This window comes from Narcine bancroftii, chromosome 7, assembly GCF_036971445.1.
Source record: "Narcine bancroftii isolate sNarBan1 chromosome 7, sNarBan1.hap1, whole genome shotgun sequence".
Lineage (NCBI taxonomy): Eukaryota > Metazoa > Chordata > Chondrichthyes > Torpediniformes > Narcinidae > Narcine > Narcine bancroftii.
Genome location: NC_091475.1, coordinates 177,361,028 through 177,385,985, shown reverse-complemented (window position 1 = coordinate 177,385,985; position 24,958 = coordinate 177,361,028). Strand labels below are relative to the sequence as shown.

Here is a 24,958-nt window from a genome sequence, read left to right as displayed (position 1 = left end):
CCAGAAGAAGTAATCTTAAACTACAATATTCAATTTTAAATATCTTAAGTTAAACTAATTGGTATAATTTTGGTTTGAAGGATAAATGTGCCAGTAGTTCAGTATTGGCATTAGAATATACATACATTAGGATTGAGGAAATATTTCCAATAAGGCTTTTTCCATAAGAAAGATTAAAATGTCAGATTAAACTATGACATTTGAATTTCACAGTGAGGTGTCCTCTCAGCAAAAATAAAGAGCTCCAAACAAACCTAACTGATCAGCATTCTTTCCTATCTTGAATGCGACCATGAATTATCAAAGTCAGGAAATGCCTAAGCTTGGATGCCATCCGGGACAGGAAATGTGGCAAATGTATTTTTATTTTCCCATTGAATTACTATAGCTGAAATTGGCTGATCTTTAATTCAAGATACAATTCTTTACATAGAAGGCAAAATACAAATTCCTGACTTTTTCAGTTTTTCAAACAACCTGTGGCTTGGTTATAGCAATAACTTCCAACTTAATTACTACATGGAACAAAACATAAATGGAAAAAAAGATCGTAGCACATTATACCTATTTTGACTCTCCCTCGTTCTGGTCCTTCACCCATAACTAAAATGTTTGCAGGTTTCTGGAAGAAAAAGAACAATAATCATTTTGGGTCAAGTCACCTAATATATTTAAATAAATTCTTCCTAAGATCAAAAAAGTAAAATTTGTGCAAGTATAAATCCCTTCATGAAGTATGCACAATTATGAAGCCACACAGCTACAATATGGCTTTGATTTAAGATATATCAAAGTTGAGTATTTGAATTAGCGAATTTGGAAAGTGACTCTAACTGATAAGTTTTTCCCTGAGCCTCTATTCAGTCTGTTTCAGGATGTTGCTGTAGCCAAGCAACAGACTAAACAGTGAGTCAACAATTAATGAATTGCAATGTGGTTCTCTAGACCTAGTCTCAAATATCATTTCAGCTTCCATTCAATGTCAGAGGAATACATGATTAGGTAAAGCATTAATAAGTTTGTTCACATTATGTAGGGTTTCATGATGCAATAGATCAAATCTGAAGATGCAATTCTTGGTGGCAAACCATACCTGTGGTGAAATGTTGAGTGAAAATTACACATCAAGAAATTCAAATCATTGTTGCAGCACTGAGAGATTATGTATCACTTTGCTAATATAATGAATTTATTGTCAAATACATTGAACAATGTACATATGCACTGAAATTCTTCCTAAACTACAAAAACTAAACTCTATAACAGTTTAATAATTGAATTTAAAAAAAAAATAAATACAAAAAAAAAATCAGTTATCCTACAGCAAACAAAAAGTGACTTTGTAATAATGCAGACAATCCTTTTGTGGTATCAGCTGTTCCCAAGTAAAAGTATTCAGTAAGGAAAGCCATTCCACATAGCTCGCGCATGCTGCCATTTATGATCCATTCCAGCTGCTCTCGATCTCTCCTCATGAAATGCTTATAGCATGATCATCTGTTTTTCATAATCTTTTCCAGCTCCATTAATTACATCCAATCTAATAATAATTACCTACTCCTTGTTCCACTTTCTCTCGACTCTCTTTATAAAGTGGCATCTTTTAAATTTTCCATTTGTTTTTCTTTTTCGGGATCCATCTTGTATTGATCTTTCCTGCAAATGGAAACATATATTTCCAGGGGTTTTTTTTGGTGACCTCAAGATCACCCTGTGACCTTCTCCCTCAAAAAAGAGACAAAGAGTCCAAATCTCTAGTGAGACCCCACTTGAAATATTGTGTCCCATTCTGGTCTCCTGATTATAGCAAGGATGTGGAAGCCATGGAGAAGGTACAGAGGAGATTTACCAGGATGTTGCCTGGATTGGAAAACAGGTTTTATGAGGTTATCAGAGCTGGGACTTTTCTCTTTGGAGAATAAAAGAATGAAAGAAGACTTAGTAGAGGTCTACAAGATTATGAAAGGCAGAGATAGGGTGGACAGCCAGCATCCGTTTCCTAGGGCAGGAATGACAAACACTGAAGGACATATGCACAAAACTTAGGGGAAGTAAGTTTAGGGGAGACATCAGAGGGTGTTTTTTTTTTTAAATACACAGAGTTGTAGGTGCCTGGAATGCCTTGCCTGGAATGGTGGTGGAGGCTGAAACATTAGGGAAATTTAAGAGACTCTTAGACAGACACATGGATGAAGGTAAAATAGAGGGTTAGAGTAAGGGTGGGTTTAGTACTGTTGAAGGAATATATGGGTCAGCACAACATAGAGGGCTGAAGAGCCTGTACTATGCTGTTGTTCTATGTTTTAAGCCAAATAATCATTCCCCAATGTTCTGGTATTTTGGAATCTTCTGTGCTTCTGAATCTGTTTAACAAGTGGAAACCTGAAATGCTGTACTCACACTCCATCTCATCTTTAAACAAGATGTAATACCAATGTACTTCTCAATTCTCTCTCAATTGTTCTAGAAATAAATAATTGTCTGAATAGTGATGAATTTTAACAGAGCCAGCAATTTAGAATCAGGCAAAAATCTAAAGATTTAATTCTGCCAACATTTAGATATATTGTGCATTCAGCATGGTAACAGGCTATTTCAGCCCATGAGTCCGCTTTGCCTAATTTACAGCCCATTAACCTACACTCCCGATACATTTTGAATGGTAGGGGATAATTGGCACTGTTGATTGCTCTTTCATCAGCAGTGGAATAATGGGGGTGTGGCAAGAAGGCGTAGAGGGAAGACGTGTAGTTCCACCTTTCCCCAGTTAGACCTGTAAAAGTGGTTAAAAATAGTATTTGCAGACTTTGGAATAGTGGAGGATTGCAATGGCTACAAATGTGAAGAAATCAAAGTCTCAGTTACAAAAGAAATTACCTTCTAAAGTGTTGAATTGAGGCCTACCTACCAAGTTGAAGCCATGGAGTCGTCGACTGGAGTTCCCAAGCCTCAAAGGACCCCTGCTAGGCTGAGTATTACGCCAGCGCCGATCGCGCGACCGCAAGATGGCGCCAATTCTGTGACGAGCTCGGCCAGCCCTGACTCGCGCCCCCGTGAGCCCGGGCGTGTGGGCGGATCGGCCGAGCGGGGACAGACTCGCGAGCCTGCAGTCGTGCCTGGTGGCTAGGGGCGAGCAGTCTAGCGTCGGAAGACGCACCTGCGCGGTCGGTGACTCTTCTGGGCATGCGCGGTGCATTGTGAATCTGAGAACTATTAGAAAAGGTGTAGGCTGTGGGGGAGCCCGAAAGACGGCGGGCTGACGAGGTCGGCACGCTGTCGACGGGTATTCAGACCCGCAGCCGCACAGGAAGAGGAACCACTGTATCAGAAGAGGAAGAAAGCACAGCATTATTGGAATCAACACAGGAAGAATATATGGGGACTGGGACCAGAGAAGGTAGGGGAAGTGATGGATTCTGTGTTTACAATATTGGAAGGGATTGCTCATCAAATTGAAAACATGTCAATGCAGATGTCTACTCAGATAAATCAAGGGTTTATGGAAGTGAAAATTAAAATGAATAAAATGTGTGAAGAGATTACTTCTATGAAGAAAGATATGACTGTAGTTAAAAGTGATGTTAGTAGATGTATAAAAATAGTGGATATGGTACAGGATAATTTTTTTAAAATTGAAGAAGCTTTTTTTGAATGTAAGAATCAAGTGGATTGTAATAGAGAAAAAAATGGAAAATGTGGAGGATTCTTTTGTGGATTTGGGGATTCAGAAGAAGGAATTATTGAAGAGAATCAAGGTCGAAGAAATAATGTAAAAATTGTAGGTCTCCTGGAAGATATGGAAGGTTCAGATCCGGTAAAGTTTTTTAAGAAATGGATCCCTGAGGTACTGGGCAATGAATTTTTTCCGGATGGTCTGGAGCTAGACCGGGCACATAGAGCGTTGAGGAAAAAATCGTTTCCAGGTCAACCACCGCAAGCAGTTTTGATTCGTTGTTTGAAATATCAGGATAGAGAAATTATTCTTGGAGTTGTGGTGCAGAAGGAGTGGCAAAATCAAATTCCAATGATGGTTCAAAATAACAGAGTTTTTTTATGCTGATCTGAGTCAAGAAATTATTAGAAGGCGCCAAGAATTTAATTCAGCTGAAGTATTGTGGTGAAAGGGTTATAAATTTGCTTTTCGTTACCCGGCTGTATTGAAAGTTTTTATGGGAATTTTCAATCTCAATTTTTTGAAAATGACCATGATGCATTAATTTTTGCTAATTGGTTGCCAGATCTGCGAGGAAGTGGACGGTCACCATTATCGTCGGCTAAAAGGAGGGTAAATGGTAATGGGAATGGGAAGAATGGGAAACATGGAAAGAAAGTTGAATTGACGCAAAGTCTTCTTGACATTGAAGATCCAGAACAATCAGTGGGACTGGAATCATTGGGTTGAATATATTTGATTATGTACTTTGTGAAAGTCTGACTGGGGTGGGGGGGGGGGGGTGGGGTGGATGACACTGAGACCTTATATTCATCTGGCACTAGTGGGTTTTACCACACACAGATTTTTTTAGGGAGCTACTACTTTTTAGTAGTTTGTTTGGGGTAGTATATTTTTTCTATTTTTTTTAACTTTGTAGAATTTTTATATAGGGGAGGGTTCAGAATATTAAGGAAATTAGAAAGGGGAGCAATTTTATAGTAGTGTGAAGTTTATTTCTAACAAAATGTCTAATTTGAGTTTTGCAACTTTTAATGTTCAGGGATTGAATACCATTAAGCGTAAACGAGTATCGGCTTACATAAAGAAAATGAAAGTTGATATTGTTTTTTTTTGCAAAAGACACGTATGACTGAAAAAGAACATCTGAAATTGAAGAGAGAGTGGGTTGGTCATGTTTTCTTCTTCTTTTAATTCTAAGGCAAGAGGTGTAGCAATTTTAATTCATAAGAAATGACCGTTTGAATTGGAATTATTTGAATGAAATGCAGGGAGGGTTTTGATGGTGAATTGTAAATTTTTTGCTGAATCATGGACCTTGTTAAATATTTACGCACCTAATGTAGATGATGAACGGTTCATGTCAGAGGCTTTTTTATTGTTAAATCAGGCTAATAAAAATATTTTGAATGGGGGTGATTTTAACTGTGTTTTAGATCCTTTATTGGATAGATCTCCGAAAAGTATAAGGAAATCAAAGACGGCAATACAAATAGGAGCTTTGATGAAAGATTTCAATTTAATTGATGTTTGGAGGAGAATAAATCCTATAGAGAAATATTTTTCTTTTCATTCATTTAGACATGATTCATTTTCTAGAATAGATTTTTTTCTTCCTATCGGCACATTTACAAGGTAGAGTACTACAGGCTGAATATAAAAGCCGGGTTATAGCGGATCATCTATGTTGTTCTTCTCCTGTGCAAGTCCAGAAGTGGTGCAATTGTCTTATAGATGGAGGTTTAATACAATGCTATGAAGAAACCAGAGTTTATTACTTTTGTTAAGGAACAGATTGCTTTATTCTTGACTGAGAATACTAATTCAGTAAGTAGTAATTTTGTATTGTGGGACGCTTTGAAAGCATATTTGCGTGGGCAAATTATTAGTTACACTACGAAAGTTAAAAAACAATATGTTGCGGAGAGTTTAACATTGAGAAGCAAATTACTAAGTTGGAAAAGGAATTTCAGAAAGATGTTACAGAAAATTTAAAAAGCTGCTTTAACGGAGTTGACATTACGTTATAATATATTACAAACTTACCAGTATGAATGTTTAATTCACCGATCTAAGCAATGTTATTATGAACTGAGTGAGAGAGCTCATAAGGTATTAGCATGGCAATTAAAAACTGAACAGACATCACGAATTATTAATGCTGTTAAAAAGAATTCAATAGTTATGTATAAACCTCAGGAAATTAATGATCAGTTTTATTCATTTTACCAAAAATTATATACTTCTGAGGGAAAGCAGGACATTGTTTCCTCTGAATCTTATTTATCCAAATTAAAATTACCTGTTTTAGGGGAGGATGAGATTAAGGAATTGGAAGCTACATTTACAGATTTTGAGATTAAAGAAGCAATACAAGAGATGCTGAATGGAAAGTTGCCAGGGGATGATGGATTTTCAGTTGAATATTATAAAGTATTTTATGAAAATTTATCCTCTGTATTTGAGAGATATTGCAGCAAATAACTGAGGATCAGTTGTTACCAGAATATTGTTCGAGTGCTATAATTACTGTGATTACAAATAAAGATAGGGACCTGTTGAAAGTATCTTCATATAGACCTATTTCTTTATTAAATGTAGATTATAAAATTATAGCGAGTGTTAGCGAATAGACTTGCTAAATATTTACCTCAGTTAATACATATAGATCAAACAGGCTTTATTAAGAATAGAAACGCGTCTGATAACATCCTTAGATTGATAACATTGGTCAATGCATCTAGACAGCAACCCAACTGGATGCAGAAAAAGCTTTTGATAGGGTTGAGTGGAATTTTTTATTTAAGGTGTTAGAGAAGTTTAATTTTGGCTGTTATTTTATTGGTTGGGTTAAGGCTCTATATACAAATCCAATGGCTAGGGTGGTGACAAATGGTCAAACTTTTTTACCATTTAAAATGACGCGATCGACCTGGCAAGTTGTCCATTATCACCAGCCTTGTTTGCATTGGCTATTGAACCGTTAGCTCAGACAATATGACAGAATGATAAGATTAAAGGGGTGAGAATTGCAGATGATGAATATAAGATTAATTTATTGGCAGACAATGTGTTAGTGTATTTGACAGAACCGGAGCAGTCTTTGAAATATTTGCAAGATTGTTTGTTGAAATTTTGAGAGTTATCTAGATATAAAGTAAACTGGAATAAGAGTGAAATATTGCCAGTTGGGGAAGGAGATTATTCAAAATATAAAAATATTATAGAATTAAAATGGTCAGATAGAATTAAATATTTAGGAGTAATAATAAATGCAGATTATCAATCTTTATATAAATTAAATTATGTTCCCTTATTAAAAAGGATTTGATTAAATAGAAATATTTTCGGTTAACATTAATTGGTCGAGTAAATTGCATTAAAATGAATATTTTTCCTCGAATCCAATATTTGTTTCAGTCGATACCATGTTCACTTTCAAAGAGTTTTTTTCAGGATCTGAATAGAGCGGGTGTGGGAGTTTTTATGGAAGGGAAAATTAGCACGAGTAGCTTTGCATAAACATACATGGAAATATGCATTAGGTTGACTTCAGTTACCTCATTTTCAAAATTATGAAGCAGCTCAGTTGAAATTTGTTAGTAGATTGATGGATATGGACCAACCCCTGAGCTGGGCGAAGGTGGAAATGGCTTGTATTCCTGAAGTTGAGGTACACCAGTTTATATTTAAGTGGAATATGAATTTATTGCGGGAATGTAATATGCCGGTATTAAATCATTTGCTAAAGATATGGATTAAAAGAAATATGGTTTTAGGATCGAAGGGTAAATATCAATTCAAACCCCGTTCTATCATCATCAGCTTATTTCTTTTTCAATGCTCAATAACCATTTAAAGAGAAGGAATTCTAAGGGTATAAAAATAGTTCAGGACTGTTTTGAAGAAGGTCCATTTCTTTCTTTTAACCAATTGAGGGAGAAATTTGAAATATCTGTAAATTCTTTATTTGTTTATTATGAACTTAGAGCTCTGATAAAAGATAATATGGTAAAGAGATTAACTTACCTATGATGACAAAATTTGAATCTTTGATTTCCTCTATACCAAAGAAAGGTTATATTTCGGATATGTATCAATTGTTACAAGAAGGTATGGATAAACCAAAATGGGAGAAATCAAGGGTTAAAAGGGAAAGTGATTTAACTTATATTATCTCTCAACAGAATTGGGAAGTTAAGTGTTATGAAAGGATAACTAAACTGACGAATGTAAGATATGGAATGGTTAACTATAATTTTTTACATCAGTTATATTTGACTCCAGAGAAACTGAAAAAATATGGGTTCAGTAATTTGGATTCTTGTTTTAGATGTGGATTATGTATTGGAACTTTCTTACATGCCGTTTGGTCTTGTGTTAAAGTACAACCATTTTGAGAAGGTATTAGGTTGGTTCTGGAAAAATTACTCAAAATTAAATTACCATTAGACCCATCGATTTTTTTGTTGGGTTTTATGGTCACTTAGAAGGGATTGGGGTTGGATAAATTTCAGATTGCATTTGTACGTTTAGTGTTGGCTGTAGCATGAAAATGTGTAGCTAGTACTTGGAAAGATAACGTAGAGATGAATATAGCACGTTGGCATAATGAATTGAGAGCTTGTATCACTATGGAAAAAATTACATGTAATTTTCAAGATAATTATTCCTTTTTTGTTAAAATGTGGTCTTATTTGGAATATATGAATTTGGAAATACTTTGAAATATTGTATATATTCTCTTCTGTTTTTATATTTGGCTCCCCTTAAGGGAGCTGGCTGAAGAGGTGGGAGGGTGGGGAGAGGTTTTTGTTTTTGTTGTTTTTATATATATATATATATATATATATATAAAAATTGGGGTTTTTTTGTTATTTGATTGTATACTGTTCAAAAATCTTTTAAATAAAGTTTTTAAAAAAAAAATCACAGAACAACATGATCATATTAGAGAAGTATAAAATATATAAGGGAATTTTACATGTATTATTTGTATAATTTTTGTATTCAATATTATTTTTTGGACATAGTATAAGTTATGATTTAATTGTTTATTATAATTATAGAAATTGATATCTTGAACAAGTTATGTAATTATGGGTCTGCTTCTAATTTACAATTGATGAGTGATATGTGTATGATTTGATTTGGTTGATGTTATCATTAGTTTACCATGTGTAAAGGGTTTTTGTTAAACTCAATAAAAATATTTTAAAAAGCAATGGAATAATGGTACCATGTTAATTAAATTGGTGGGATAACAGTTAAATGTGTAATTGAATAATGAAAACCAAGAAAAAAACTTGCAAAATCATAGGAGTTTAGTCACGGGAGTTAAAAGTAGATTGCTCCTTTTAACATAATTCTTTAAAAAAATAATGCAACTGTGAACCCAAAAGGTAATTGTGATCATACGATTTTATGTAAAGATTCAGTCTTCAAATACAAACAAAGCAAGATTCATTGCTTTTTTTTCTTTTCAGATGCCAACAGACCATGTTAAACACTAATTTGACAGTGGTTTTGGGAGATTGTTGCAAAATATTTACTGGATGTGATTAAGAATGATTTGGAAAATTCTGCAGTTGCTAATTTTAAGAATTGCATTTTGATGTTAGGGAATGAAAGTCCTGTTGTAAAGCATGTCTGAAATTGGGAAAGTTTTACTTGGTTGACAAACCTATTAAAATAATTTACAATTTTAGAACATAAATAGTAAAATTACATACTGGATCCAAAATATTACAGAAGACCAGAAATCTAAACACAAAAAATTGAGAAATTGCTGGACATGTTTAGGCTACATCTATGAACAGAGTTAACAGCTCCGGTCTATAACCTTTCAACAAAACTTTAAAGAAAAACATTTTCTTTTCTCAGCTTTGACAAAAGATCATCAGTTTGAATACAGATACGGAATTATCTGTTGAATATTTCTGTGTATATTTAGGATTATGATCACTGATAAATTTATTGGAATGATTTTTGTAATTTTATAGACAAAATATTTTTTATTGATGGATGTCCATATGGCCCTTTAAAATGTCTTTCATGCTGCTGTTTGATGCTATTCTCTTTCATGGTTAAGGTTATATGGATATAACTAATAAAACTTCATTTCTACGATAACACAAAAAGATCCATTGATATAGTTAATTCAGAACATTTCAGTTGGTTGCAGAGCACGTGCAGCAATGTCACATATCTGGAATTGAGAAGTTCCAAGCATATTTGTACAGAATATTAGGGCAAGGAATTCCAAAAGTGGTTGACAATTCATTAAAATCAAAGCTGAAGGAATTGGGATTCTGGCTCAATATACTCTCCAGTACTGTGTCTGTTACATCCAACTATGTATCATCTGCCTGCCTCAGTATAACTATTGCTGAAAACTGCAGGTATCTTTTTCTCATGGCTCCCAAGTATACAAATTATGAACATGTGTAGGGCACTCAGCCCCAAATGCCTGCTCTGCCATTCTATGATATTGTAGGTGCTTTTCTGCTAATTCCTAACGGAACCCTTCCTCTTACCACTTGTCTCTGCCTTAAAAATGTTCAAACACTCTGCTTCCAATACCTTTTGAGGCCTCAAAGAAAGAATTTTGCTTTATGCCCAGAACAGGTAAATAAATAATTTTAAAACATTTTGAGTCATCATTCTAGTTCTCCCATCCTGTCAAGATCCCACAGGGTCTTGAATTCAGTCCACTTCTAAACTAAAGCAAATGCAAGAGTCTCTGACCCAAATTGTTGACTGACTCTAGCATCAGTTGGCTGCATGTCCCTCACAAGAAACCTCGCCCATTTTAGGTATTGTTTGAGTCAACATTCTTCGAACTGCTTTAAATGCATTTATATCTTTCATATAAAGAAGCCACATACTCTAGATGTGGTCTCACCAATGCACAAGGTTACTGGGGCAAATATTCCCAGATCAATAAACAGCCTCTTATTTACCTATTAGTTTTTCTTTTTATTTGCTGTACCAACATTCTGTTCTTCTGCAAATTGTACAGTAGGACACAAGGTCCTTCGTATCTTAAAGCTCTGCAATCTCTCACCATTTAGATATGTTTCATTTAATTTTTCATGCCAAAATGGATTGTTTCACATTTCCCACATTAAACTCCATTTGCCAAGTCTTTGCCTAATAATCCTCTGTACACTCACTATGCACTCTTCATAATTTTCTATCTTTGTGTCACTAGGCAATTTTGCAATCATCCTTTTCATATTTCATCCAAGTTACTTTATGAATTGTAAAATGCTGAGGCCCCAGCACCGATTCCGATGGCATATGCCTCTTCACGTCGTCATCAAAATTACACAATTCAGTCTATTCTGTTCCCTGTCAACCAATCTTCTTTTCACAACAGATTATCATCTACACTATGTACTTTTATTTTCCACAATATCTTTGATAATAGATAGCAAATGAATTCCAAATATATCGCAACCAATGATTACAATGTTAATTCTTCAAAGAGCACTGATAAATTAGTCAAACCTGATTACTTCTCAAAACCATGTCCACATTTCCTGATTATTTTGAATTTTTCACTGTGTGACAGATTTAGTCATCGTTTCTAACATTTTTATTGTAAGAGATCTGAAGCCCAGAGTTCACTCTCCTGCTTTCCGTTTCCATTACTATTTGAAAGCAGGAGTTATATTTGCAATTTTCCAATCTCATGCAAGTTTAATAAAATCTTATAAATTTTATAAAAATTAAAACCAACTCATCAACTTCATTTAGAAGCACTTCCTTTAAGATCACAAGGAAGACTGTCAGTCTGCAATTCAAACCATTTCCTCCCTTGTGATTGTAGTTTTCCTGAGTTCCTCCCTTCCTTCCAATTCCCCATTTAGATATTTCTGGATGTTAATTGTATTCTTCAATGGTGAAAACTGTTGAAAAAAAACCTGTTCAACAAAAGACCAGAGACAGAACCAGGCCAGACAACTCTTCAAGACTGCTCCGACTTCCATCAAGACAATAAACAATCCTCTACTCCAAAACCATTTACCAGTATCATCTCTCAATAATGCCTTGATAAAGGATTCAAACATGAAAGGTTGACTGACCACTTCAACGCTTGTATGCTGTCTGACATGCTGAGTTCCTACATTGTTCATTTGCTCAAGATTCCAGCATCTGGAGCTTTTGTGTTTCTCTTTCCCAAATCCCTGAGTTTCTGAATGCATTGACATGTTTTGAACTCAGCCTTCACAGTCCTCCAAGGTAGAGAGCACCAAAATTCAATGCATTTTCTCACCCCTAAAAGACATACTGAAACTGCACCTCCTGTACTAGACTGCTCAGTCAGGGGAAACAACCAAAATAAATTCTGATCATATTTCATACACCAAATTAAGTCATCTTACAGATTTCCACAATAGATTTATTAGCCAACTTCTCATTGAGGCCTTAAACAGCTTAAAAATTTTGCTTAGATGATGTCTCATCTTTTGGAATGCTGAAGAATACAGTCCCATTCTTAGTTTCTTCTCAAAAAAACAAATTCATCAAGATTGGTTCCAGTCTAATGAACCAGCCTAATATAGTCTGTCCTGCTAACTTCATGCTGCATCTGCATCTTGGTCCTCAGTGACACAAGTTCAAGGACATTGTCTTCCGAATATCAACAGTCTGCAACCTTTCAACTGTTAATATATACTCTCATTATCTGTTACATGCATTAGACGATCAAACATTTATCTACACTACATCGTATCTGCCACATTCTTGCCCATTTAATCAGCTTGGCTGGATTCCCTTGAAGCCCTTGACATCCTTTTCTGTGTCAGACCTATTTGGCATAGTAAGGAAACTTGGAAATTTGAAATTTCTTATTGTCAGTAAAACAAAAAGTCTGCAGACCCAATGGTTGAAGTATAAACAAAAACAGCATTTCACCTGCTGAGTGTCTCCAGCATTGTGCTTTTATTTCTTACTGACAGCCAAATATACTGTCAATGTTCCTGTGTCTAGAGGAGAGGGACAGCAGGATGGCATCAAAGTTTGTCCTGTTGTGATAAGTGAACTGAAGTTAATTCACTCCAGAACCAATCTCTCAAAGCACTTCATAACAATAGACATGAATACCATTAGCTGATGGTCATTGAAACAGATCACCTTGCTCTTCCTGACCATCTTCTTTGAAGGAAGCCATTTTGAAGCAAGTGGGGACTTACGACAACTGTAGCAAGAGATTGAAAATGTCTTTTAAAACTCCAGCCAGTCAGTTCATGCAGGTTTTAAGGACAGAGCCAGTGTACTGTCTGGCCCCGGTGGTTTTTGAGGATTCATGCTCCTGAAGGTTCTGCTCACATCAGCACCAGAAAGTGAGAGCACAGACTTTTAAGGGGCTGCAGAGACTTACAGGGAATCTTCACAGTTTTCCTTATCAAAGCATGGCAAAGCGCACACAGTTAGCAGAGCAGTAAGTGCAAAAGGGGTTTGAATCCGGCACGGTCTATAAGGAGTTTGTGCGTTCTTCCCATGTCTTTGTGGGTTTCCTGCGGGTGCTTCGGTTTCCTCCCACTGTTCAAAATGTATCAGGATTGTAGGTTAATTGGGTGGAATTGGGTGGAATAGACTCATGGGTTGAAAAGGCCTGTTACCATGCTGTATGTCCAAATTAAAATTATTAAAAATTAAAACAAGTATGGAAGATATTAAGCTCATCAAGAGATGTATCACAGTTTTTCCTTATAGAATGTAACCCCTGCCACAACTGTCAAATGCCTGTTTGAGATCCAGCTTGGTCTGGAATTGTCTCTATGTTGGTAAAGGCAATCCGGAAATTGTACCTGGTCCTTCTGTATATTTCTGAATCACCCAATCTAAACACCACAGATTAGGTCTTAAACATTTTGCGGATCTCTTCATTCATCCATGATTTCTGGTTAGGATCCCTCCAGATAGTCAAAGTTGGAACACACTTCTCTACGCATTTTCTGATAAAGCCCGATCACTAGCATATTCATTCAGATTCACTGCAGAATCCTTGAATGTTGCCCAGACCATCAACTCTAGTCACAAAGACACTCTTCCTGCTTCCCCAGACCATATCTGTATTGTCTACTATTTCAACACTCTTCAGTTTCTGTCTGCATGCAGGAAGCAGGTGCATAGCCAGGTAGTCCAACTTCCAAAGTGTAGGCATAGAAATGGGGCAGTAGGCACACTTGATGGTAGCGTAGTATTTGAATCACGTTGCTCTCCATTGCAGGCAAAATCTTCGCTAGGATTCTACTAAATAGAATAATACCTAGTGTCGCTGAGAATATTCTCCCAGAATCACAGTGCGGCTTTCGCGCAAACAGAGGAACCACTGACATGGTCTTTGCCCTCAGACAGCTCCAAGAAAAGTGCAGAGAACAAAACAAAGGACTCTACATCACCTTTGTTGACCTCACCAAAGCCTTCGACACCGTGAGCAGGAAAGGGCTTTGGCAAATACTAGAGCGCATCGGATGTCCCCCAAAGTTCCTCAACATGATTATCCAACTGCACGAAAACCAACAAGGTCGGGTCAGATACAGCAATGAGCTCTCTGAACCCTTCTCCATTAACAATGGCGTGAAGCAAGGCTGTGTTCTCGCACCAACCCTCTTTTCAATCTTCTTCAGCATGATGCTGAACCAAGCCATGAAAGACCCCAACAATGAAGACGCTGTTTACATCCGGTACCGCACGGATGGCAGTCTCTTCAATCTGAGGCGCCTGCAAGCTCACACCAAGACACAAGAGAAACTTGTCCGTGAACTACTCTTTGCAGATGATGCCGCTTTAGTTGCCCATTCAGAGCCAGCTCTTCAGCGCTTGACGTCCTGCTGTGCGGAAACTGCCAAAATGTTTGGCCTGGAAGTCAGCCTGAAGAAAACTGAGGTCCTCCATCAGCCAGCTCCCCACCATGACTACCAGCCCCCCCACATCTCCATCGGGCACACAAAACTCAAAACGGTCAACCAGTTTACCTATCTCGGCTGCACCATTTCATCAGATGCAAGGATCGACAATGAGATAGACAACAGACTCGCCAAGGCAAATAGCGCCTTTGGAAGACTACACAAAAGAGTCTGGAAAAACAACCAACTGAAAAACCTCACAAAGATAAGCGTATACAGAGCCGTTGTCATACCCACACTCCTGTTCGGCTCCGAATCATGGGTCCTCTACCGGCACCACCTACGGCTCCTAGAACGCTTCCACCAGCGTTGTCTCCGCTCCATCCTCAACATCCATTGGAGCGCTCACACCCCTAACGTCGAGGTACTCGAGATGGCAGAGGTCGACAGCATCGAGTCCACGCTGCTGAAGATCCAGCTGCGCTGGATGGGTCACGTCTCCAGAATGGAGGACCATCGCCTTCCCAAGATCGTATTATATGGCGAGCTCTCCACTGGCTACCGTGACAGAGGTGCACCAAAGAAAAGGTACAAGGACTGCCTAAAGAAATCTCTTGGTGCCTGCCACATTGACCACCGCCAGTGGGCTGATAACGCCTCAAACCGTGCATCTTGGCGCCTCACAGTTTGGCGGGCAGCAGCCTCCTTTGAAGAAGACCGCAGAGCCCACCTCACTGACAAAAGGCAAAGGAGGAAAAACCCAACAGCCAACCCCAACCAACCAATTTTCCCTTGCAACCGCTGCAATCGTGTCTGCCTGTCCCGCATCGGACTGGTCAGCCACAAACGAGCCTGCAGCTGACGTGGACTTTTTACCCCCTCCATAAATCTTCGTCCGCGAAGCCAAGCCAAAGTATTTGATCCCCTGGTGTTGCAGGAGATGTACTGGTGAAATAATAAAAATTAATTTGAGTGCTTATTACAAAGTAGAGGAATCCAGAAATATCAGAGGTAAGCTAGAATAATGCAGAAAACACAAACTATTAAAACGAGTTTCTTGTTAAATTATTGCAGCTAACCAAGAAAGGAAGCTTATTCATCCAATTGGATTCTTCAGACACAGATCTTTAAGGTGAGAGAGCAATGAGCCAAATCACCATAGATTGCTATTTCAAGACAAAAATCTGTGTTTTTATTCTTAAGAACACTTAAGCTGCAGGACTATTTTCATTGGGTCTTTTAACACAGTAACATATCATTTCCATTTCGTATTTCGCACCAGTCAATGGGAAAATTAAAAACTGCAGTTCAAATATCATATATTTTGGCAGATAAGACTATTGACGCACCCAAAAAAACAACCCCCCCTGCAAAAAGAGGGTCATCTTATAGGCCAGATATTAAAAAAAACAGGCAACCGTAAAATTCTGAATTGAAAAGTGGACTGGTCCCAACACCTCCCCAACATAATCCACCCAGACATTTTACAATTGTAAACCAGGGAGCCTGAGGCATCTTCTTTGATGCAGACGACACCACATCAGATGTTGAAAATGGAGTCACCATTGCCAACTCCAGCCGATGCTAAAGACTTTGACCCAGGTCCATTTGGCATCTTCTCAGTCAGAAACTGGGAGGCCCAGACACCAGTATCCGGCACATTGATTGCAGTCATTCTGAGGTGTGGTGCAGAAAATTGGCAGGTCATCTTATACAACCAATAATGAGGTAAAACCATGAAATTCAGGCTGAAATTGGGGTCCTGTCTTATCTTAAGGTCATCTTATCAACCAAAATATATGGTGGTTTTGAAACAAATGAACCATGTTTTTAAAAAAATTATCATACAATTTGCTTAGAATATAAAGTTTACAGAAATTTCAGTGAATGACAACTTGCATTGTTACCAAGAAATTATTTATGGCAGATGTTAGAAACAGCTTGGAAACCAAACATTTCAATGATTGTTTTTTCCAATACAGTGACTGAGGTCAGGATGGCAATTTGGGGATAGGGCATGCAGAGTGGGCATCAGGAGCAGGACCTCGGATCATGTAAAGTGTCAACTAAGTATTGGAATGGTAATAATTCAGGCAACCATGAGGGATAAATCAAAGGGTTGTGGGAAATTTGTGGATGGCAAAGGCAAAATGTTCAAATGTTCAGAGTAACTCAGGCAAATCAGGAAGAGATTGTTATCATGTTTCATTTCATAGCAAGTTCACTTTCAGTCACACAGGAGCTCTATCAAGAGCATTCTGGCCAGCTGCATCACAGTGTGGTACAGTTGCTGTAGAGCAGGGGTGTCAAACTCCAATTCACAGAGGGCCAAAATTAAAAACTTGGACTAAGTCATGGGCCAAACTAAATATTTATTGAAAATTTTCAACAACATCTGCATGTTCTCTCTTCTTTCAACATATGTAATGTTAAACTTTTTCTTATTAAAATAAATGTTTAATAATAGTTTTGGTTAAACTCTTTCCAGAAGAAGCATTAACAAATGAGAAATAAAATATTCAATAAATAATATTTCTCTATAGCCTTTAAGCTCCTTTTAAATGTATTTTTTTTTCACAAGCCAACAAGTCAAAAAAATAACAGCTTGCTTCAATGACAAACAGGTTTGTCTTTTAAAATGATGAACATATAGTCTGCCTCCCACCCGTCTTGAAAGGTCCTGTTTTCTGTCTTTCGTTTGGCCATTTTTCGTAAGGGGTTTATTACATGTGAGTTGGGCGACAGGTCGCAGATGCTAATGAAAGTAAAGAGAGGAGGTGGGGGCGATTAGCGGGCTGACGGGCCGGCGCCAACGCATTTGCAAAGCATTCTGGGATTTGTATTAGCTGTGCATGCGCTATACTGGCGCAGTATAGCGCATGCACAGCTGGCCAGCGGGCCTGCTCTAATACATATTTGATATGATCTTGCGGGCCAAATATAATTATATCACGGGCCAAATTTGGCCCGCGGGCCTGAGTTTGACATGTGTGCTGTAGAGCCTTGGATTGGAGGTCAATCCACAATCCACAAGAGTGGCAGAGAGAATCACTGGGGTCTCCCCCACCACATGTATCAACATGTTCTACTGGGATCATTGTTTTCAGAGAGTTCGGAAAATCGTTGAGGACTCTACCACCCCGCACACAGCATCTTTTAGTTATTCCCATAGGGGAAGAGATTCAAGATGCTTTTACTGTCATACAATAAAAGAGATGTAATATTACATGAGATTGCCTTTAATCTGCCATAAGGCAAAGATTTTTCATGATCAGAAATTGCCCTGAACCCCTTACAGTCAGAGAAAGAGAAGCAAAAGAGAGTCTCTTCAGAGTCGCTGATTATCATGGATTTGCCTCCAGCACTCCTGCAGCCTCTGCAACTACACAGACTTCAGTCCAAACCATTGGCAAACCGCATTCCAAATACAAACCCCCGGCATGATAAGAAAGCCTTCAAAGCCCTCGACACCCTCTCGCATCCCATTTCCGATACCTGATGCTCTTTCAGACTCCAGCAGTCTGCAGCCTGGTGCAAGTCCTTTGACTCCAGTCATAAGCAGGCATACACTAGTTCCTTGCCTCAAGTCACCAACAGCCCACCACCTGTATCAGAGAAACAGCATCATCTCATGGGCAGTGGAACTGCTGAACAACTGAATGAACTGCTCACACAACCCCCGCAACCCCAAGACTGCATCACTTGTTAAATCTTGCTGCAAATATAAAGGGTCAAACGCCATTCTCAGCAAGTCACGTTGTGTCTCCTTTATTCAACACAGAACCATAAAAGCCACTCTCACCTTCTTAACGCTGCCCCACGTGACCACAACACTGTCCCTGTTCGCGCTTCATCGGCCTGTACAGTTGCATTTGGACTCCCGAGCATCACCTCCAGTGAGTTACCAACGGCAACTAGCCCTACGCTAAACATCATGGGCGTGCGGCCACGACAGCACCCCCTCTATCCTCCGAGTCACGCAAGGTGGCGACTGTCTGGATCTGTATCGCCACAGAACAGTCTGGTGGGTCGATTGTCTGGTCTGATCTCGTCTAGTACTGAAGCATGCACAGTGGTTGACAGGATGGGCTAGGGTCTTGTGCCTTTGCTGGTTCAGTGGGTGGCACAGTTGGCTGGTTCTCGACCTATGGTCAATCCACAGGTAAATGAAGAGATATGATATGTATCATGGATAACATTCTGGCAGATTGCATCCCTGCCTGGTATGGAGGCACCAACTCTCAGGACAAGAATAAACTCCAGAGGGTTGTTAACTCAGCCTGGAACAACACAGGCACCAGACTTCACTCCATCAGTGTCTTAACAAAAGCAGCCTCTATCCTCAAACACCTCTACCATCCAGGCCATGCCCTTTTCACTCTGCTTCTATCAGGAAAAAGGTACAGGAGCCTAATGACGAGCACTTAATGGCACAAGGACAGCCTCTTTGTTGCTGCCATCAGATACCTGAATATTGCCTTATTTTTCGTGCACTATTATTTTAATTTTTTTTAATCATGTTTCAAGATGATTATAGAATGAATATTGCCACAAAACACCAAATTTCATGACTTGTTCATGACAATAAATTCTGATTCTGAGAGGATCACTGGAGTCTCCCTTGCCCCCATCCTTCAATGTGATTTACCAGGATCGTTGTCTGAAGAGGGCACGCAAAATCATTGAGGAAACCTTCCACCCTGCACACAGCATCTTTCAGCTGCTCCTGTCGGGGAAGAAATACAGAAGTATCAGACCCAGCACCACCAGGCTGAGGACCTGCTTCTTCACATGGGCAGTGAGACTGATGAACAAACAAAGGAACTACTCACTCTAAACATCCAAAGCTCTCAATTGTACAAAACAATATTTATTTATTTTTATTGATAAAATACTTGTCCTGCATATGTATTATTTGTCTGTATGCATATCTACATGTTTTTGCACTGAGGACCAGAGAACACTATTTCATCGGGTTGTACTTGTACAATCAGATGACAATAAACTTGACTATGGTGGCTTTAGTCAACGGATACTATTTCAGTCTTTTAGTCCTGATTGATCATGAATCTTTTGGACTGGCATTGGATGACATGATAAGGGCTATCATATGCTTGATGAAGCAGATGGAAAAGGGCAACCCTTCACTCCCCGTCTATCAATGCTGTTTTTAGTCAATGGTGGAATTATTCAATGAGGTCGGTTGCCTGTAGACGGTAAGCTGTCATCCAAATCTGGTTGATGCTCAAATGGTTGGTAAGAGTTCAGAAGGGTGATGGCTCAAACTGTGATCCTCTGTTTGTTGTAATCGTGTCGGGACACCAAAGGCTGGAACCTATTAGTCAACAAAAGCGACCTACTGTCTCTGTAGAGGTTTGGTGATTGGGATGGCCTCTTGCATTCTTGTAGTCTGATCTTCACAGGTAAATAAATGTGTAACCTCTTGATGGTGGGAGTGGACCAACTAGATCAAGGTGGACACTTTTGAAATGTGAATATGGGATAGGAAAATCTCTGATTGGGGTTTTGGTGTGTCTGCAGACCTTGGAACACTAACATCTCCCAAAGAGATGAGTTTGCTGGCACCAAAAATGCACTTGCTTGGGTTTGTTACGAGTCCAGAGGACCCCAAAACCCAGCAGCAATAGAAATTCACCATGGTTACTTAAACAAAATTTGTTTTTAATTTTTTTTTACACATAAAAACAGAATCAAACTTTAACTTATTACTATTAACAACCCCCTTCTAATTCTAAGCACACATGTATGTAATGTGTATGTGTTCAGGAAAGTTCTTTGATTCACAATCCAACCTCACTTTTCACTCCTCCAAGTTCATCGGTATCAGGCAATTCTTATACTCTGCACAGAGTTAAGAATTATGAATTTTCACCAGGCTCTGGTGCTTAAAGGTGAATGGTTACCTCGTTGGTTTTAGAGAGAGATTTATTGCTTGTTGGACACACAAACCGATTTCCTCCAATCAGCCACTTCAGTCTTGCCGAAGAAACTTGCCCCATCATGGGTTTTTCAAATGATAACCTCTTCTTCCAAGTCACTACAGAGTTGCTCTTGTTTCCTTTATTGATGATCATTGCAGGGTGAAAAATACAGCTCACCTGTACACATGTGTAACAATCTATTTTTTAGATCTACTAGCAAGGAAAAATTAGAAAGAAAATCTACACCAATAATGGGCTTGGAAACATTTGCTACTGTGAAAATGCACCACATAGGCTTCTGGAGGCTGAAATCGAGCAGGACTGACCACTGGCCAAATGTCTAGATGCTCAAGTTGTTCTTGGCAGCAAGAATACATGCTGGGTTAGGATGATAATACTCTTGTGGAGTGTGAGGAACTGAATCAATGAGATATTGCTTACCAGAGAGACAGTTGTTCAGTAAAAGGTGGTGGCTAGTTTGCCCATAAGCAGCAGTCGCCTCAACCGCCGAGCCTCTTCGTTTTCCAGTACCGTTTGTGGAAGGAACAAGGAGACCATCATGACCAAGCTAAAACACCAAAATTCCAGTGTTTCCAGCATAAGTATTGGGAGTCACCTCTGCCTGTCCCACAGGATTAGAGTGAAACAGGAAACGGGGATAATTCAGATGGGTCATTAAAGCTACAACTTATATGGCCGCACCAAAGTATAACAAAGATGCTGTCTTCATGGCATAGGTTGGCTGGATGTTCCACCACTGCATGCCCACAGGTTCAAGGGTATCTGATGGGCATCCTTCAATCGACCAGCATCGATAAACTTGCAAAACATCTCCACAGCATTTGTGTTGGCCTCCTGTCATTGACATTGTCATCTGCCAGCAGTTCCACACTGCAGGATTGATAGATGATTCAGTTCACTTCAAGATGGGTGCTTTAAGCACGAGGTTATGGCATCGTTTGGTCAGAATTAAAGAGCACATCTTCTACCTCACAAGCAATTTGCTCCAGAAGTCGAGCTGCAAGCAAGCAGAATTTAGTCTTTTGACTAGTGACATTCAGCAAATGGAACCAAGTCTCTAGAATTGAAAACCATGCTTGTGAATTGGTTGCAAAAAGGGTGGGGACAAGGAGCTTGACTTCCTCAACTACAACCCCACAGTTTTTATTGTTAAGCATTTCCATCTTTGCCAGGAAGAAGCTGTCTCCACAATTTTGGCTAAATCTCACCACAAACGGGTCAAAAGCTATTATACTCAGCAAGCCATGTTGCATCCTCCTTATTCAACATGACTCCATTAAAGCCTCACTCTCTTCCTCAACCTTGTTCTGTGCCACCCCATTTGCTACTTCCCGCACATGACCGCGATGCTGTCCCTGCTCACTGGCCCGCACAAATGCATTTGGACTCCCAAGCGTCGCCTCCAGTGAGTCACCAGTAGTGATCAGCCCTTTGCAAAGCATGTGAAGGACTACTATTTATTAATCAATAAATATTTATTTATATATGTATATACATAGTTCATATGTATAGTTTATCTGTATGTGTGTTATATCTGGATGCATATTTGCTCTGAGGATCAGAGAACATTGTTTCATCGGGTTGTACTTGTACAATTGGATGAAAATAAATTAACTCAAAGAAATAGTACTATCCAAAACAATTTACATATTGTAATTTTCTATTGCAAATTTCAATGCAAGGGTACATCTTGAAAATAGTTCAAAGTCTATACACTGGTCAGGTTTACAACTAAATCACCAATTCAGATGGGCAATTTCTTGTCTTTACAATCTCAAGATTTATAACCATGCAAATTTCACAAAATACAAACAAAAGGCTGATCTTAATCAGTGGATAATATTCATCTGTACATTATTACCATTGATTAAAATACATTACTATTCCAATGTTTAAAAAATGTTGGACGGATACATTGACAGAATGATGTTGGGAATGAGGAAACAGTTTTGGTAGGTCTCTAAGACAAGGACTCTGAACACAGTTTTGGTAGGGAAGGATTTTATTTACAGAAGTGTGGGAAATGGTAACTGATGCAACACACACACACATGCGGAATTTACCGCAGCCATAGGAAAGAAATAGCTGACAATTAATGATCAAGGAAAAAAAATCACTACAACACCCTTGACTCATTGCAGGCACGGCTCAATGCTACAAGGAACACTAATTAAACGCTCTCAACCTTTTTAACAGTGCACATCTTACCAAGTGTTTCTCCAGCGCCCTTCCATTAGGCCTGGAGTGAAGCAGGGTAGTCCCAAGCTGGCAAAGAGAGAGAACAAAGGATACATGGCACCTTAATAGTGCTGGAGGTTCCAGCCTAGATCATTAGCAGGAACCAATGGCTTGGTGCCAGGCAGGTTAATCCAATTACAACAGCCAAAGGCCCGAGACCAAGTACAGGCAGACTGGAGAATCCACTCCAGGTAATTTACATGGATCCAACAGCAAGGTGTGCACTAATGGATGAGGCAGAACTGAACTTTGATTGGCAGCTGGTCTGACCTCCAAAGGTAGGGGGAAATGCTGTCACATGACAAATTGGGTTTAGAGCAGAGGTAACTAAACTACGGCCTCTTGGCCAACTGCAAATTGTTTCCCATTTTTAAGTGGCTCAGGGTGAATTTTAAAAATGGAATATGGCCCTTTAGAACATAACCTCACAATAAATTGCACTATGTACATTGTACTTTTTAATTTCAACACTAGATGTTACTGCCATTTTGAATGACCAGACTGACTATTGCAATGTTACTCATCGATGAAAATATTTACCTCCCTTGATTAAACATGGCAGATCCAAAAAGACGGAAAATACCAAGGGAGTGCCAAAAATTTCAGACATGTTGAGCAAATGAATACCTTTTCACAGAAGTCATGGGGAAATGTATTTGTTCGATTTGCAAGGAATCTGTTAATTTAAATAGCTTATCATTAATAGCCGATCTACAAATTTACACATTGCATCATATTCATTTAAGGTGGACTCTTGGGCCATGAACTATATTCACAGAGTTGTGGAGGAATGTTGGAGACAGCCTTGTCCCTTGATCTTTTCTTATTTTGAACCCAGCTTTTTATTTTGCAATACTTTTTGAATGAGTTTTATTATATTCATTTAAATCCAATTTAAGAGCAGCAGATGCAGAAATGCTCACTGATTTTATAATCAATAAACTACTGTAATGTCAACAGTTAAACTGTTCCATAGTGTCATATTATTTTGATAGAAAATGAATTTTCGATGCCACCGGGGTTTTCTGATCTAAAAACAATGTTTTTCTTGCAATGTAACTGGTTGAAAACTATCAGGCTTAATATTGTTTGGCCTGTGACTCCTTGTATTTTTTCTGTATGTGACCCTTGGTTTAGAGGGATATGGCATTAAAAACAGGCAGGTGGGATTAGAGTGGGTGGGGCATTATGGCGAGCATAGGCAAGTTAGGCCAGAGGGCCTGTTTCCATGCTGGATGATTCTATGAGTATTATTTTAAAAGTACAAGGATTTTCAGATCTTTTCAAAGTAGATCAAATGCATATACAAATGTTGTTGTTGAAACAATATTTAAAATAAATGTCGTCTTGAATGTTGAACCAAATATGATAACAATTAAATTGCAAAACCCATAGCTAAACCAATATTCATTTCAGTGACAATACAAAAGCTTTAAAGATTAGTAAAGCATTGTAAATAGCACAATGATTGTTGAGCAAGTTTTACGGCTAGGAGAGAGTACAAGATAGAAAATATGATTCAGAACTTCAAGGTATCCCAAAAAGTTTAATATATACAAAATAAGAATGAATAAGTAAAGGAGATTTCAAGAGACTTTGAAATCAGATCAGAGCTCAGGGTCTTCTTGCCTCCCCCATAGGCAAGATGAAGAAATATCTAACATTAATAACCGATTAACAACAAATCTACGTTTATTTACACTTTTTTAAATACAAATTACAAAACCTTTGGTTCGATGCGTTTCTCAAATTGTTTTTCATATTTCACAGGAAATATAGCAAGTGACTGAGAGTTCATTCATATCTGCAGACTTAGATACAACTTAGCTGACAGTTCTAATAAGTCTGCAGATATGAATGAATTCTCAGTCACTTGCTATATTTTTGTTCCACTCCCACTCTAATTTAACCTGTTGCTTTTTTAAAATTTATTAAGAAGCCAGAATTTATCATTCATCCTTAAATAACCTAGGTGAGCCACCATCTTGAAATGCTACATCCGAATTGGATTTGTTAAACAATGTGAAAGAAAAGTGATTTTTAAAAAAATTGTTAATATTTGCTAAAGAATTCTACTGCATATGGATCAAATGCTTGTAAATATGACTAGCCCTTCAGCCAAACTTAGCCATATTGACTAAGTTGGCATTTTGGGCAAGCCCCAATTCCCTGCAATTCATTCCCATCCATATATCTAACCTCTTCCTATCTATTTATCTGACGAA

General features: G+C 38.3%; 1 protein-coding gene across 6 annotated transcripts in view; it reads right to left on the bottom strand.

The window, feature by feature from the left end:
• Positions 1 to 24,958, bottom strand: part of cdk8 (cyclin dependent kinase 8) — a 108,439-nt gene that overhangs the window by 23,550 nt on the left and 59,931 nt on the right. For 3 of the 6 annotated variants that reach the window (XM_069891477.1, XM_069891478.1, XM_069891479.1), the window contains one exon: positions 565 to 622. In XM_069891477.1, the coding sequence (XP_069747578.1) occupies positions 565 to 622 (58 nt within the window). Of the gene's footprint in view, positions 1 to 564; positions 623 to 1,554; positions 1,685 to 19,180; positions 19,259 to 24,958 lie in introns of those variants that run through there. The other 3 variants (XM_069891475.1, XM_069891476.1, XM_069891481.1) reach the window with 2 other exon arrangements.